General features: G+C 41.5%; 2 protein-coding genes across 4 annotated transcripts in view; both read right to left on the reverse strand.

Moving 5' to 3' along the window:
- cep131 (centrosomal protein 131) overlaps nt 1–10,226 on the reverse strand; it is a 31,281-nt gene extending 21,055 nt beyond the window's left edge. For both annotated transcript variants that reach the window (XM_028568324.1, XM_028568323.1), the window contains exons 1-7: nt 10,087–10,226; nt 7,245–7,441; nt 7,039–7,133; nt 3,360–3,471; nt 2,584–2,711; nt 1,885–1,989; nt 1,254–1,433 (exon numbers count right to left, since the gene is read on the reverse strand). In XM_028568324.1, the coding sequence (XP_028424125.1) occupies nt 1,254–1,433; nt 1,885–1,989; nt 2,584–2,711; nt 3,360–3,471; nt 7,039–7,133; nt 7,245–7,430 (806 nt within the window). In that variant the 5' untranslated portion in view covers nt 7,431–7,441; nt 10,087–10,226. The remainder of the gene's footprint in view (nt 1–1,253; nt 1,434–1,884; nt 1,990–2,583; nt 2,712–3,359; nt 3,472–7,038; nt 7,134–7,244; nt 7,442–10,086) is intronic.
- A 1,505-nt stretch (nt 10,227–11,731) lies between these two features.
- rnf213b (ring finger protein 213b) overlaps nt 11,732–17,287 on the reverse strand; it is a 51,427-nt gene continuing 45,871 nt past the window's right edge. For both annotated transcript variants that reach the window (XM_028567237.1, XM_028567236.1), the window contains exons 62-65: nt 16,934–17,134; nt 15,119–15,208; nt 13,725–13,903; nt 11,732–11,928 (exon numbers count right to left, since the gene is read on the reverse strand). In XM_028567237.1, coding sequence (XP_028423038.1) covers nt 11,790–11,928; nt 13,725–13,903; nt 15,119–15,208; nt 16,934–17,134 — 609 coding nt within the window. In that variant the 3' untranslated portion in view covers nt 11,732–11,789. The remainder of the gene's footprint in view (nt 11,929–13,724; nt 13,904–15,118; nt 15,209–16,933; nt 17,135–17,287) is intronic.

Here is a 17,287-nt window from a genome sequence, read left to right on the forward strand (position 1 = left end):
GTCAAATACCACAGAGGTCTGAATAAAACTACTTAACGTTAACATTAGTCCTATCTCTCTCTCTCTCTCTCTCTCTCTCTCTCTCTCTGGAGTGTGCAGGAGACAGGACAGGCCGCAGATTATACCGCGGTCACGGAGCTGTACGTAATCTGGTAATTAACAACCGAGTCTCTTGCTTTTCCATGAATTTGTCCGACGATATTTTCTAGTTGTCTCTGCAGTTAAACATTTACGCTAGTGTCTTCGTGGCGTCTTCTTCTCAGCCCTTGTCGTTGGTTTACTTTCGGTACAGGACAGCCGCATTATAGAACGTCATCAACACGCCCACGACTGGCTGGGCTCAACCTAGTCTTGCATTTGCCAGACCTTTCTTCACAGTGCTGTGGAGGAGGGTCTGGCTAGTCCACACAGCATTCCGGGATGGGAGGAAAACGTGCTCTGGTTTATTGGCATTTCTTTAAACCAATCACAATCTAAGCGCCCGGATGGAACCACGGTGCCACTGCAAAATAGCCTCGGGAAGGAACTTGTTTTGGTGGAACGTGTGTACGTTCAGAAGTAAGGCTAGACAATATATCAATATTATATTGATATTGTAATACAAGACTAGATATCCTCTTAGCTTTTGGATATCGTCATATCGTGATATGACATAAGTGGTGTCTTTTCCTGGTTTTAAAGGCTACATTACAGTAAAGTGATGTACTTTTCTGAACTTACCAGACTGTTCTAGCTGTTCTATTATTGGCCTTTTCCCCACTTAGACATTATATCTACATAACTGATGATTATTTATCTTAAATCTAAGTGTGAAGATATTTTGTTAGAGCACCAATTGTCAACCTTAGAATATTGTCGCAATATCGATATCGAGGTATTTGGTCAAGAATATCGTGATATCTGATTTTCTCCCTATGGCCCAGCCCTAATCTGAAGTTGTTTTAGTCGTGCAACGGAAAACTCAGATTGGACAGATAGTCTAGCTAGCTGTCTGGAATCACCCTGCAGAGATCTGAGGAGCAGTCAACCATAGTGATATAAACTAGGCTCAATCAGACAGGAAGCTGAACGCAGCAGCAGCCCATGAACGATCGCGCAATGTAGATGGGTGTCATAGTGCGGCCTTTTACTCAATTATAATATTTGAATATACATTTTCATATTAAAATTCTCTGTTTTTTTATTTACTATTTAAATATATATTCCAATTTAGAATATTCGTTGACAGCCCTAGTGGAAACTGTGGGTCTGACCTCTCGGCCTCCTCCTCAGTGACCTCCCTCCTTCGAGACAAGCCGGGGCTGCTGCGCTGGGCCGACACCGGAGATCTGTTGTTGGAGGCGGAGGACGCTGAAGAGAAGTTCTTCTGGGACTTTGTCAGCGAGCTGTTGTCTTGTGACACCTCGTCGTTTGCCGTGGCCTTCAGGATGTTGCTGAAAGCGAAATAGGATTGGGAATTAGGAGAAACCTCACACGAGGTCTCTTCGAAATTGAGAGTTTGACTGAACAAATGCCAATATTTCAAGATAGTGATAGTTGATCTTTGAGCCGATATTCAGTAAAGGTTAGTTTATTTTCCTTAGGCCACTAACAGCACTTCGACATCGCTGCGAAAAAACCCTCTGATTATGATCCTAATAATGTATAACACTGACACAATCAGTTACCATAAACAACCAGCATAGCAGTACTGATCACATAAACAATACATTGTGACTTTGACTTAAGTGTGACTTTGAACAAAACAAATGGTATGCATTATTATGGAAGCAGCTGTCCCTAACTGGCTGATATCAAACATTTCTTTTCTTCAATGCCCCTATCAGCCAACACATTGGATAAGCTCTATTAACCCCCCTAAATGTGTTCATTTTCAGGACATACTTAAACGACGGCCTCTGGTTGGAGCTCTTCGGCGTGAGTGGTTTCTCAGAGTAGTTGTTGTGTAAGATGGTGGTGACAGAGTTGCCCACCGCTCCCTTGTTGCTCCTGGGAATAAACAAAAAGACAATGACACTCTCCAGGTGACAGTGCTGTCGTGTGTTTGCGTCAAATACTGAGAATGCCACTGCCACCTTTTTCACGTTTTCACCTACCCTTCAAGGCATTACAGTAACTGATGCTGTACATGCTTTGTAACAGGGTCTTATCATATTACAAACTCAGCTTATTCACACAGTTTGCATGGGAGAAAAAAAAGTGCCAGTGTGTGGGTGGAATTCCTGAAAGCAGTATCAGCTGCCATGATCAACAGGTATGAAACATGAGAAGCAGCTAGAACATCCAGAATGCAGCCGTGCAAGAAGTCACGGGACAGATGTTAGGCTTGTCCCTGCTCTACCTGGACAATTGTGTTTGTGTGCATGCGTGCGTGCATGCGTGGGTGTTAGGGTTGCACAATATATTGTTTTCTTATTGTCATCCAAATATATACATTTCGAAAGGCTGCAACATATCAGGAAATTCTCAGTAGAAAACTGCACTTTAAAATGTAACTCTCGTTAGTTTTTCAGTGGTGCCTTTAATATTGAGTGAGTGAGTGTGTGCAAGTGTGTGTGTGTTTGTGAGTGCATGCGTGTGTACCTGTTGTTGGCAGTGAAGGTGGCAGCCAGTGCGATGCCAGGCTCTCTTTTCTTCAGGCCGGGGGGAGAGTCCACGCTGCCAGTGCTGCGGGGGCTCGAGTGCACGGGGAAAACTCTGGGCTGATCGTCCTTAAAAACAGGAAACATAACCGCGTTACACCATGAGCTACTGTCAAATTTGACACCAAACATCTTTTTAATATTTTGATGAATATTTTTAGTCTTTAATATTGGCTATGCCTTTTAGGCTAGCTACTTAGCATAAACATTATAATGATCCAGGGCCTCAACTAATGATTATTTTCTGATTAATCTGCAGATTATTTTCCCAATTAATCGATTGGCCTATAAAATGCCAGAAAATGGGGAAAAATGTCCATCCCAATTTCAAAGTCCATGGTAATTTTTTTGTTTTGTCAGTTTATGTTATAAAACAGAAAAGAGCAGAACATCTTCATATTTGAGAGGCTGAAAACAGCACTTTCTGCCATTTTTGCATGATGTCAAGGATAAATAGATTAACTAAATAGTCGCCGATTATTTTTCTGTCAATCGGCTAATCGATTAATCGACTAATCGTTGCAGCTCTTTAATGCTCAAGATGTATATTAAATCTAATGTGATGACAAGTTTAATGTTTAATACGTTTGTTTGTTTATGTATGGCACTTTCATCCAAGGCAAATTCCACATAAGAGCACTTATTGTGGCAATAAAACCTTTTCTGATTCTGATTCTGAAGTGAACAAATGTCAAGAGTGTGGTTGATGACAAATACCAGGATGTTCCATGTGGTTCTGTCTGGCGAGGCTTTGCTGAGGCTGGCCAATTTCTTGCGTCCATCTGAGCTGCTGTCAAACAGGGCCAGGTAGTCCTCACTCGGCTCCTGACTGGGAAACGCACACAAGCCAGCCAAGGGTTAAGCTTGATTTACACTTCTGCGCTAAATCTACGCCGTGGCTACGGGCGCAGGTACGCAAACCTACATCAGACCCTACGCCGTAGCCTGACGTGCACAAATGTCACGGAGACGCATGTTGCTCGGCCGTGGCTTGGTAGCGTTGCGTTTCCCCCAACTTGTTTCTTGGTTCTCCTTCTCCATAAACAACATGAAATCAAGGAGAGGGTTAACTTTACCTGCTACACAAGCTGGGAAAACGCATTTCAGGTTTATTTATCAGGGACAACGCATCGGTTATCGGTTTCACCAACTACTAGGGGTGCAAGATGTATCGACTCAATATTGTTATTGCAATATCACGTTGCGCAATATTATATCTAGGGGCGCAAGATATATAGACTCAATATCGTTTTCACAATATATCGAAAGTGTAAGTATGCAATATTTTGTTTATTTAGTGGAGCGCTGCGTCCCGTCCGTTGGCTGTGTGGCTTAGTTCTGTTTGATTTAGAGCTTGAAACGATATAATGATCATGTTTCATTGGCCAGTTACCGTGCCACGTGCACATGTTAGTGCACGTCAGCGCACGGGTCCACTATGTGACTAACCCTATGGAGCGTACCATGTGTGTGCATATTTGGACAGAGTGACGGTGTAAGGGAAGAAATAGATAGAGACAAGAAAACGGAACAAATCAGAGAAGGGAAAGAAAAGTTGTGTTCTGTTCTCTTTATTTATTTATTTGATACTGTCCAACCAGTACAACATGTCCTGTTCTGTAGACATGGTCCTTATTTATATATTTTATACTGTCCAACCAGTACAACATGTCCTGTCTTGTACACATGGTCCTTATTTATTCATTTATTCATGTTGGACCAGTCCAATATGACAGTCAGTTGAAATAAACCTTGTGTTGTAAGAAAACTTGTTTAATTTGTTATAAATATGTATAATATTGTTATAAATCTAAAATTTTGATGCGTTTTCCTGTCACTTTTGTAATTTTACATATGTCTAAAAATATCAAAATTAATACTGATATCGCAATATTCATAATCGATATCGCATTATCACATTTTGTCAACACCGTGCAACCCTACTAACTACTAATAATCGGTATCGGCCATGAAAAAACAGTATCAGTCGATCCCTGTAACAAACAAGGCACAATAGCATAGACATACTGTACATGTTGCTGGACATGCACAAAACCCACATTGCTGGGACAGTAACAAGCAACAGAAGATTAGCCTAACTATACAATAGTGAAACAGACAATCACACAGGCAGAGCCCAACAAAAAAAAACAGTCGGGCAGAGCAAGAGAGACAAGATGGCAGCAAGTTTCAGTGCCTGAATTAATGTTGACAGAAAATAAAACAAGCTACTTGCATGCATGGATACCACATGCCATTTGGGTGACTGACTTTAAAAGGTTGTTGTGATAGTTGTGAGCCACGAATATTGTTTTATTTTTTTCAAATGTGTCCCTTTATGCGGAGGAAAAAGAACAGTCTGGGCTCAAGTTTCACACAACAAGGGCTTTGCAGTGCCCAATACACGATAAAGCAACTCGACACAAAGCAGGAACCTCGAGTCGGGGCTTTTAGTGACAGCTTTTGTGATTAAATAGTTCTAACGACAGCTGCAGAAACGGGACTCATCCCCTTCTTTTCTACCCCCCAAGTACTGGAATTTAGTATGTAGCAGCTGACCGTCTGCCAGGGGGAACTCCGTTACGGATTCCATGCAAATGCATGCACGCATATGTCGTTCCTGTTGGCCTGTCATTCGTCCTCCAAATAGCCTTACACACCAGCACCTCCATCATGAGGCTGTAGAGTGACCTCTTGTCTGGCCTTGCCTCCACTGGTATCTGTGCTGGTGTGTGAATGTGTGTGTGTGTGTGTGTGTGTGTGTGGGGGGGGGGTGAAACCAGCTGGCTCGATGAAAAGCAATCGGACGACACAAATTTAGGCAGCACATTCCTCTACTTTTCGCTTTACAAGAGAGTGGTGCACGCAGGGGAGGAAGCAGTGGAGAGGGAGAGGGTGGGGAGTGACCCAATGACAGCCCTGAAAGACTCAGAGACTCGGAGGGGGTGTTGGGGGTATTTTGAAAGTCTTTAAATTTAAAGCCCCTTGGCTCAGCATCCTCGGAGGCAGAGCGGGGGCTGGTGGCAGCTGCCGGACAATAGACCCAGAGCGTGCACACACGCACACTTCTCCTTTCACTGGCTCCTGATGGAGGGGGGTAACCTGACCCTGAAGGTCCAGGCCCTCCCCCTCTAACCTGGGACAAAGCAAGTCCCTGCCACCCCGCGACCCCCTAGCAACAGCCCCCCCCCCCCCAGGTTCCCTCCACTCTTTATCATGCAGGAGCTGGCGCGCCACAATTCCCATTGTCCGGACTGCTGAAGTTTCAGGGCTGCCAGCTGTTGCTCACTGAAGAGAGGCACTCTGGTTTAAAGAGCAAAGACTCCACGCAAGAAGAGCTGAGCCCAAGGGACTGTCCCTGCTTCCAGGACTGTCTGACACACATTATCAGAAATGCACACGTTCTTTTCTGTCATTTCCAAAAACACGCTCTTCATATTTCAGACGCATGTGCGCTACCGCAAAGGTCATATGACGAGCTAACGGACAACCTAAGAGCAAGTTTGGCCCGAGGCTTTGCAGAGTACGTGTATCAGCACACGCTGTACTATGTGCAGTTTAGTGTGTCAATGTCAGTGATAAGGACGGAGAATAATGATTGGCTGGGAGAAATGAGAGGGGATACAGATTCTCACTGAATTATTTCTGGTCTACATGCAAATGTGTTCCAAGCCCAGTGTCTTTCCTAGGTTTGTGCAAGACTTATGTGCACATATTTGACGGGTGATTTTGACGGGGCCTCCCCCTTTTTTAATAAAAAAAAAAATGCAGTTAAACATCTTTATGGACCATTATGATTACCATATCTGTCCAAAAAGTTAGAAAAACCTAGAGCAGATAATACATAAATAACATTCAAAAAGCTTAAAGACTAAATTTGACCAACTACACACTTGAGATCTGAGAAAAGTAATTTAGTTAGTTGTGATGCTCTCATTGATTTTTAGGGCTGTGCTCGATTGAAGAAATTCTTAGTCGACTAACAGTCATTCAATTGTATCGACTAATCAATTAGTTGTTTTAATCGACAGGTCTGTAAATCTGAGTTTCTCCGCAAAGTCACGCAAAAGGACCACTTTAATTCTTGTGTTTACCATAAATGTGCTCGTACGTTTCTTGGAAATAAGTCATTCAGTATGAAAAAAGCATCAAACATGACTAATGGACTAAAGAAATCTAAGTTGACTAAGACCAAAACGACCGATTAGTCGACTAATCGACTAAGAGGGAACAGCCCTATTGATTTTACATTCATTCAGCTTAGGTTGTGCCCCAAACGGCTTGGGTGCTGCGCCTAAGCCTTATAATGGTAAGGGAAAACCCTGCAAGCATAGACAATACCAAAATAATACCAGTGTTATTACATCAGCAGGTGTGTATGCATGTGTGTTTGTACCTTAAACTGATGTTGGCCTGCTGATTGACCAGAGTGGTGCTGTTGGACCGCCTCAGGTTCTTGATGGAGCGGGAGCTACCAAAGCTGGCATCGCTCTGTGGATTTAAAAGATGTGTTAATGAATTATAAGATACTATTGCAACAATCACCAGCTCGATTCTGTTGCCGGTACAAAAGTGCACACGTGGCCGTGCACGGTTACTCACCAGGGTGTTGCGTTTTCCTCTGCTGTCACTAGCCACGGAAACCGACACAGACCGTGAGAAGTATTTCCCAGGTGATGCGCTGCTGGGTCTTTTGGACATAGAGAGCTGGGAGCCTGACAAGCTGAGGTCCAAGGCATCTCCTGAGACGCCTGTTGGGATGGATGAAGGGCTACGTGTTGCCGGCATCCTTTGAAAACCTGAAACGTAGCAACGTACGCTTGGATATAAGACACAATAGGGCGCACACTGCCCGAAGCTTCAGTGGGAACAACCACAACAACAGAGGAAGTAACAGCCACCCCCACCCCCACCCCCACTGACTGTTTTGTCTCCGAGGTAACCAACAACAAAACCACTCACTCCTTTTACTACAGCTGGGATAGGCTGACAAACCGGGAGAGCGAGCTGAAATCAAAGTACAAACGAGCAACTGTAACAGTAGTTAGGTATTGTTCTGTGCTTTAACAGCTAAATGTTTATCATATGAGCCAAGAACCAGGCTAGGTAAATGGTCAAATAAATAAAATGCAATGTTGCTGATGCTATGAGCCTAATAGTACCCGGGTGCTGCTAAAATATAAGCCAAACAGCCATCTTCATCAGCAACTCTCCTGAAAAATATGCTTGCTTCGAACACTCTACCATTGCTGCTACACTGTGGCAGGTATCTGTTTATCTCTGTTGGCTAACGCTATCATCTTTCCATCACAAACACAAGATCGTGAACAATGACAGATATGATGATTATTGTTACGTGTAAATCAGCATTCCGAGCAAAAATGTACGTGTCGCCAGCTCACGTTAGTTAACATCCTGTACTAATACTAACGCTTGGTAGGGCTGGACACCGCACTTCGATCATTTAAGGCACCAAGCGACCTAATTGCCTCCATAGTATTGAGAAATCCCCTTGTCATTTAAAACCAAATTTCAATGCCTAAGGAGTCACTCTCATCGGTGTCAGTGAGCCAATAAGCATGCAGCATGCTTTTATCAATCAAGATCTAGCAATGTTTGTGATTGGCTGTAACGTTACATCCCTACGACGGGGCTTGTGTGTGTGTATAATAAAGAATACAATTGTAACATGTATTGTGGTAATTTTTTGTTAAAATGGATTTTATAAAATTGGTATCGAAAAAAGGTGTCGCTCAGGAACTGGTATCGAATTAGTATGATGCCCAGGCCTAGCTATTGGTACAACACCAGTCATTATACTTTTCCTACCAAGTACTTTCACACCTTTAGTTTGGTAGACTGCGATTCAGGGAGGCGAAGTTGCAACATTGTTGCTTTTTCATTTGGATCCGTTTGTCAAGCCACCAAACATTGTAAACAGATGTTATACAGTCGAAGCAGTCGCTGGTCTAATTGGACAGAATATTCGAGTGAAACTCGCTGACATTTCTGGTCTCAGAAATAATGGCGCATCACCAAATTCATAACATTTTAGGTTTTATGATATTGCTTTTATGAAAGTCCATTTCCACCAATGTGATGGGAACCAAAGATCCTTTGAGTCATTAGAATAAGAAATCTTAAAATCATAACTTAGTATCTCAAAATAATGAGTTAGTCTCTGTTATTTTGAGAAAGTTTCTGATGATTTTGAGATACTTACTCATTATAATCAGTGGTGTAGTCTACGTGATACGCAGGTACTGTATACCCAGTATACCCACTAAGAAAGCTCCAGGATTTCCATATACCCACTTAAAAATGCCCAATGACACGCAACAACATACTTCCAATTATTAATTTTTACATATTTTTAAATGTCATCTGTGTTTTTCATCTTCACAGAGGCTAAATAAAGGTATTTTCCGTAAATTGGTCCGTAAAAGTGTGTCAGAATGCAGGAAATGATTGATGCTTAAAACTTCCCTGAGGGAGGACACCCAGACCCCCCACTATGATGCCCCCCTCCCAATATTGTAGATTCTGGCCAATATAGAGTACAATATACCCACTACAATACATTAGACTACACCACTGATTATTGTGTCTTACATGACATTTTCCAACACACTGCCAGAAATGAGCTTCCATATATTTAATTTAAGTTTCTAATATTTTAGAACAATCTGAGTGAAGGGTGAAGGCCCCTCAGACAATCAGCGATGTATGGTCATAACAGGTTATGGATTTGAAAGTTATCATCCCTTAAATCATATAAAGGTCCGCAAGTTGTGTGCGCAAGGTTGAAATTGCTTTTTTTTAGTTCGCGTCCCATATTAGGTCGGATTCTCACCTAAAGTAAACCGAGCTCTAACGTTACTGCAGTTGGAAGCGAACTGAGTCCCCCGTTTTTAAGCGGACCAGAGTTGGAATGAGCTTACACACACCGCGGCCAAACCAACCGGACTATCCGAGCAAAATGCTCCAGGGTTCGGTTAAAACGAACCAAACGGCTCAGGTGTGAAAGCAGCCGTACAGTAACCGTCATTATACCGTTACTAACGGTATAAGTAACCTTAGTAACGTCACCTTGTTGACGACTGGCGCAGATTATCTGACATTATCTATTATTATTATTATTATTATTATTATTATTATTATTATTATTAACTGATGCAAATAGGGATGTTTTGCAATGTAACATCATACAAATACGTTACCGTTGGTTTACACTCTTTACGTTAAATCACCGCCTCGTTTTCAGCAGTCACACTAAGCTAATATTAGCGCTTATGACGTTAGTTGGAAAAGGAATAAAAACGGCTAGTTTTCAGATGAAGTCTGGTCAAAGCAAGCAGCTAACTTAACAGTTAACGTCTTTAACGTTTCTCCCACTAACCCGAAACATGGTTGCTGAGCATGCAAGTTAGCGTTAACTACTTACTTCAAAAGCTGGGTGGCACCATTGCTGATAAGTACGCTTTCACGGTTGTGTTTTTAATTCCCAGCACAATCCTCCTGATGCCCAGTGAAAGTACTCCGTTTACTCAGTGGCCAAATACGGGGAACTAACGCGAAACATCATCTCTGTGGTAACAACACACACAATAGCCGCCTCTCGACGTATGTGATTGGTGGAGAACAAATATTGTTTTTTTTATTCGTGCATCTGATTGGCTGGGCCGAGCTGTCTTTCCACAGTGTGGATTCAAAGGGGCGTGGCTCGAACAACGGTTTGGTTGACTTTGCAAAAGGAGGTGTGATTTGTGATGACAAAAATGACATTTTTCAGTGTTGGAAGAATACCTTCACATCTTTCTGTTATACATATTTAGAAACAGTTGTTTGGCATTGTTCTCACATCAAGAAATATGGCCAGACCTTTGCCCCAAAGAATGTTAAACAATATGTGAAACTACTCTCTAATTCGACTAACAAAAAGGCTATAATTAATGTTTTATATTTTGGTCTAGTGTGATATACCCCTGGCTCTTCTGTTATTATTTGTATACTATCTTCTGTATGCTGAATCTGTATTATGTTCTTTTGTTTAATTAAATAAAAAAAGAAAAAAAAAGAATACAGATGTTTGGGTTCATTAACAGTTTATTTTTTATTATTTGTTCCCTGACTCCTCATTTACAGATTGAATATGGAATGAATAAAGATAAGCCTGCTTTAAATGCATTTATTGCACTACCCTGTCACTTTAAGATATCTTAAAATAAACGGAAATACTTCATCAGAACATGCCCTATCATAGTGGAATTAATCAATCATAGACATTCAACCATATTCCAAATATATAATATACAGACTACTAATACACAGATATATACTAATATATATGTATATACTAATATATATATATATATATATATATATATATATATATATATATATATTTTGTTGTTGTTTTCAGCAGTGATCCAGAGTGAAAATCTGCAGAAAGTAGCGGAATGTCTTTCTGTTTGGGGTGGAGATGTGTTAACATTCAGAGATTTATTTTAATTGGTTTGAAATCTGCAGAGAATCTGCAGGAATTTTGCGTCCACAGATTCTGTGTGGTCACTTTAAGACATCTCAAACTATACAGAAATACTTCTTCAGAACATGCCCTATCATATGGAATTAAATAATCATAGACATTTATTATTCCTAATAAGCAGACCCAAACAGAATCTGCAGATGGTTTTTTTGTGATCCAGAATGAAAATCTGCAGAATTTAGCTGAGTTTTTTTTTTTTTTTTTTTTGGGGGAGGAGATGTGTTAACATTCTTTTAACAAGTTTTATTGTAATTTGTTTAAAATCTGCAGAACATTTGCGGGTAAAAATCGACGGAATTGTGCATCCGTAGATTCTGTGTGGTCCTGGTAGCGTAACAATAGCAACACAAAGAAATATCAGAAAAAGATCAGAAATACGAAGGAGTAGTGGGCACCAGGGTAGCTCACCTGGTAGAGCGCGCGCCCATATATAGAGGTTTACTCCTCACCGCAGCGGCCGCAGGTTCAACACTGACCTGCAGCCCTTTGCTGCATGTCATTCCCCCCTCTCTCTCTCTCCCCTTTCATGACTTCAGCTGTCCTATCAAATCAAGGCCTAAAATGGCCCCACAATAAAAAATAAGTCTGTAGAAATAATTTTATCTTCTTTTAAAGTCGACAGCGGCCCTCCACACGTCAGCCCCTTGTCCCAGTGTGATGTCCTCCGGTAAAGACTCGAGGCGCAGCAGAACTGGAAGGCCTTTCTGCTCCAAGTGGACCTCTAAGGTGGTCTTCATGCTGGAGACAGCAGAGAGGGGGGGTATGAAGAAAAAAACAACTGTTAGCACCAAGGGCGTAGGATTTGTTTTGAAGTGCTCATATTATGCTTTTCGGACTTTCCCCCTTTCCTTTATTGTGTTATATATCTTTTTTGTGCACGTTATAGGTTTACAAAGTGAAAAAGCCCAAAGTCCCCCCCAAAGGGACTTACCATCTCCAACAGAAAACACTGTTCACCAACTGCTCCAAACAGCTCTATTGTAGTCCAGCCTTTACTTCAGAGACCAACGTGGTCACTTTGTAACACACGTTATAATGCTCACCTAGCTGCTAGCATGGCACGCCCTCATACTCTGCTTCTGACTGGCTAGTAGTCCTTACCTAGCTACTGTCAGGGCACGCCATCATACTCTGCTTCTGACTGGCTAGTAGTCCTTACCTAGGTACTGTCAGGGCACGCCCTCATACTCTGCTTCTGACTGGCTAGTAGTCCTTACCTAGCTACTGTCAGGGCACGCCATCATACTCTGCTTCTGACTGGCTAGTAGTCCTTACCTAGGTACTGTCAGGGCACGCCCTCATACTCTGCTTCTGACTGGCTAGTAGTCCTTACCTAGCTACTGCGCATGTGCGACTCCCAACAAAGATGGAACAGAAGTGAGATGTCTCACTCTGTAGCTAAAACAGAGAGCTCAACACACAGGGTGAAAAGATGAGCTGCAGCAATGTGCAGAACAACAAAAATATGGTGTTTTTTGAAAATTAAACTATGTAAAACTATTCTGGTACAACCTCTAAATACAATTATGAACCTGAAAATGAGCAGAATATGAGCACTTCAACATTGGGGGGGTGGGGGCACATTATAACAGGGGTCTTTTTTTGCATCAATTTATGATGCAAATGTCTTTATGTAAAGGAAAGTATCATTATAATTATTCTCCTCTATTGTTCAGAACTTCTCAGACACATTCAAAACACTTTTTTTTTTTAGGAATCATGTACATCTTAACAACAATAGTATTAAATAATGAGACCTTGTTAAAGCCATGAGCTCCAAAGTGGAAATCTAGGTAAAAGACATGACATTTATAATCACAAGAAATCCCCTCTTTATTTTTCACTTTAACCCCGCGATGTAGTACAAGTAGACACAAATACAGTTTCCTGTCAGATTGTTTACAGATCTCGACATTTCCGAAAGCACTTGAAGGCAGCTTCATTTCACGGGGAAAGAGAAAGATATATATTTTCAATACTGGGGGGCATATTATCCCCTGCATCCCCCCCGAAATCTACGCCTGTGGTTAGCACTGTCTGCATCCATTGTTTTTTTTTTACCACAAGCATGCCTTTGCACTTCCCTGCCCAGCTGCTGCTTCAATGAGGATGACCTGTGACTGAGGGGATACAACTTAAGCTCCTTTTTCCCCTGACAGATGGCTGCCTGGAGGGGTCACGCTCCAGTCCTGGAAGTCAAAAGGCTCCAAATCCCAGGGGAAAGCCCCCCGCCCGGGTGAGACCGCCACACTTTACTCTGATTAAAGCTGCCTAGAATCAATGGATTCCTTCAGACTAGGGTGGTGATCTTTGAACTGACAATAGCAACACTTCTCACATTCAGCTTACATAAAAAAAAAAAAAAAAAAAACCCCTTGTGTAAACTAGGGAATAGATGTCAATAATGCAAATGTTTTGGGATTGTTTTACCATTTGGTGCGTTACCTCCTCGAAAAACTAAACTCACAAATGGTATAGTGGTTGTGTTTTCACTATAGGGGTGGTGGGGGTGAATACAAATGGCTTGTGCTTACTCCCAGTGTGGTTGGTAAGCCTGGTCCGGCACGTCATTATTCGTCTTCAGCAGCAGAATTTCATGCAGCTCCAAAGAGAAAGTGTCGACGTCCGTGACAGCGAGGAAAAGCTTCAGCCCTTTCCTCTCCTCCTTGGACAGCTTCTGCTGGAACTTAGAGGGCAGCCTCTGAAACGGGTCCTTAAAAACACGATCATTTATGATATATGTGTGTTATGGAGAGAATTACATTCAAACTACGGAACCAAACGGATATTTTTGAAGAGAACTGGTCAAAATGGCTTAGTACAGTCAACTGTAAGACTTGACTTCACATCGCAAAAATAAGGTTGAATCCTCTTAATAAGAAATGGTTTTTTTCCCTATTTTCGAACAGCATCTTTATAAGTTTATGTATGATGTGCTTATGGTAACTGCTGTTTGACTTAATTTACAAATCCTCCCTTCGTCATGTCTTGAATCCTTTATGCAGAAATGTTTTTTTTCTCCTATTTTCAAACAGCATCTTTATATTTTTTATATAAGATGTGCTTATGTTAACTGCTGTTTTACTTAATATGTTAAGTTATGGTGTATGTTTCGTGCCCAAATGGCACATAAAAGAAAACTAATAAAAAGGAAATAAAAAACGAAAAATATATACATATATAACACGATCATGAATGAAATGAAATGAACGTTTGATGTGATTAAAAGACAAAAAAGTGCTTTTTTTTTCCCTAGGAGAAACTGCAGTGCAGAGAGAACTCTTGGAATTCAGGTTTTATTGGGGTCAACCTCTGGGCGCCTGTCGTGTCAAATGGCACACTCTCAAAGGATTACAGCCCAGAGAATTTAACTCTCTGTGATGTTTGGGGTCAGTCACTGGGTCACGAGTAAAAAACGTAATGTCCATTTCATGGATTTTGAGTCTTGACCCTTGTGTTGTCTTCCCGTTGACCATGCAACTTTTAGATTTTCTGGGTCAAAATTAAAAAATGTAAACTTTTTTTCTGTTGTCGCTATTCTCGATGATTTTCTCACTTTTTTCGATGTTTTTGCTGCGCTTCTTTTGACGTGTTTATTTTTTTTTTCAACATTCTTTTATAAAAAAAAAGCTATATAATTTAACAAAACACCCACATTCAATGAAAGTAGTGAACTGATCATTTATTTTACTTGTAATGAGCGTTGTACGGAACCAAAAACATTATTTCTTTTGACAATTTCGTTGAAAGAAACACACATTTCTGATATAGAAACTTTTTGAGGACAACAGGAGAGTTAAAAGGGGCTTTAACTGTTATGACTAAAGAATAGGGGTATTGTATGTTATAATTAAAAGCCTAAAAAGTTATGTTTTTTTTTCTGCCACATCCAATAAAGACAGAATTTTGTGATTTTATTGATACTTACTTGCTTTCTGTTCAGCATAAGCTCCGATTTCCAAGAAGTCAGGAGCTGCCAGGTGGATGTGCTGTGTTCAAGCTTGCTCTCTCCAAGACCCTAACATGAAAATGAAACGGTGTTTTAATTCATATTTCAAACGATCATACCTGATTTGGATGTATTTTTTTCTACCACGGCCATTTGTAATCCATCATCACAGTGAGCATGCTGTCACTGTTACACTATCGTTAATGGGGATGCAGATTCAAGGGAGATTGAATGACAACATCTGCACAGCAGCACTTCACAACAGTAGCTCAGTCTGTAGGGTTGGGAACTGGAGGGTCGCTTGTTCAAGTCCCCATACGGACCAAAGTATGGTGGTGGACTGGTAGCTGGAGAGGTGCCAGTTCACCTCCTGGGCACTGCCAAGGTGCTCGGGGCAACATCAGTCGACAGCTGCAGCGCCCTCACTCTGACATCTCTATACAGTCCTTCCAGAAAAATGCGGCGTTTTTTTGTGATTGTTGCGGACAAAAATGCGATGGAATATGCGGCATATTTATGCAATTTTAGGCAATGAAATTGCAGGAACTTGCAAAAATTGCGGTTCGATGACAAAGAGAAAAAAAAGTGATTCCCCCAACACCCTGCTTTTTGATGATGTTCACGTGGCGTAATTACGTCACTTCATAACATTCCCATGGCAACAGGGGAACATGGCTGCTCTTGTGTGAAGTTAACGCAACATTTTTCAACTTTCTCCTAAGATTTATGTGACTTTTTTGCAACAAAAATGCGGGGATTATGAAATCATGCAAGCCCCGCATATTTTGCGCGGAAATCGGCAATTTATGCGGCGAAAGTGCGGCGTATTTGAAAAAATGCACCCCCCCCCCGCGCATAAATATGCGGACTTTGGCTGATTACGCGTTGAATTATGCGATCGCATAATCACGTTTTTCTGGAGGGACTGTCTATAGGTACTGAGCATGTGTGTGTAATGTGTATGTTAACAACAGAGTGATTGTAATTTACCTTGTGGGATTAATAAAGTATAAATGATTAGGTTACACTTTACTTAAAGGTGTCTACATAAGAGTGACATGACACTGTCGTAAACGTGTCATAAACATTATAAACAAGTCATAAAAGTTTATGACATAACGCTTCTTTAAGTAAGTGTAATTTGGTTTTTGTAATGACAACTTCTGGTTAGGGTTAGAGTTAGAGTTCATGTGTCATGACTGTATCATGACAGTGTCACGTGTTCATGACAGTGTTATGTTACTCTTATGTAGATACCTTCAAGTAAACTTGGTTTGTGGATTACATCATTCATGCAAGTTTTAAAAGTCTGCTAATAGATGAATGAATGGAAACTAAAGAATGTCTGGAATGCAGGTTAGTTTGGAATGGTAAATCCAAACTAACCTGCAGTTAGTAGTCTAAAACATGCAAATTGCTGTTGTGGACTTAAATACTAATTGTTGTATTTCATATCAGATTACCAGAGCAGGCAGTGAGATATGAGATCAGAGTATACGTGATGAACCTTTTCATTTCACTTATTTCCACACAGTAATGTCAAGCGATAGCCTGGATGCCAGCCGAACTTAGCCCCGCCCACAACATTCGGGGTCGGGAAGTTCTGACTAGAATCTGAGTATGACCATGTCAGGCTAGTCAAGCGTTAGTGAAAATGGGAGGTTTTTAGAAAGAAAAAAAAACAAGTACTGGGTGTTGTCACGGTGCATTGCTTACAGCACGATGTCGACATGATCCCATTCTTTGCATAGCAGCGTTTTAGTGGTAATAGCTGTGGCTCTGGACGGTTTCTACCTTGGCTACAGTGCTGGAAATCTGTGCTTGCTCCATGTGCAGTGAGTCAGTGAGGTAGGACAGAAGTTGACCCTGTGGATCGCCGCCCGTCTTGCCGAGAAAGCGAAGGCCAATCTCCACCACGAACAGCGCGTCACACACATCTGTGTATGAGCGCAGCACCGTTTTCATGGCGCTGCTCACCGAACCCTTCAGCGGCTCCTGCAGAACAGACGGGGAAACTGTCAGCGGGCCAGCCAGAGGAAGGAATGTGACCTATGTCAAAGTGGTCTCATTAAATCCGACAGGGGAAACTACTGTGAACATTCTTCGGCTGGTATCGGTCCGTTCCAGATTTCTTTTCCTTTTATTCCA

This window comes from Perca flavescens, chromosome 21 (assembly GCF_004354835.1).
Source record: "Perca flavescens isolate YP-PL-M2 chromosome 21, PFLA_1.0, whole genome shotgun sequence".
Classification (NCBI taxonomy): domain Eukaryota; kingdom Metazoa; phylum Chordata; class Actinopteri; order Perciformes; family Percidae; genus Perca; species Perca flavescens.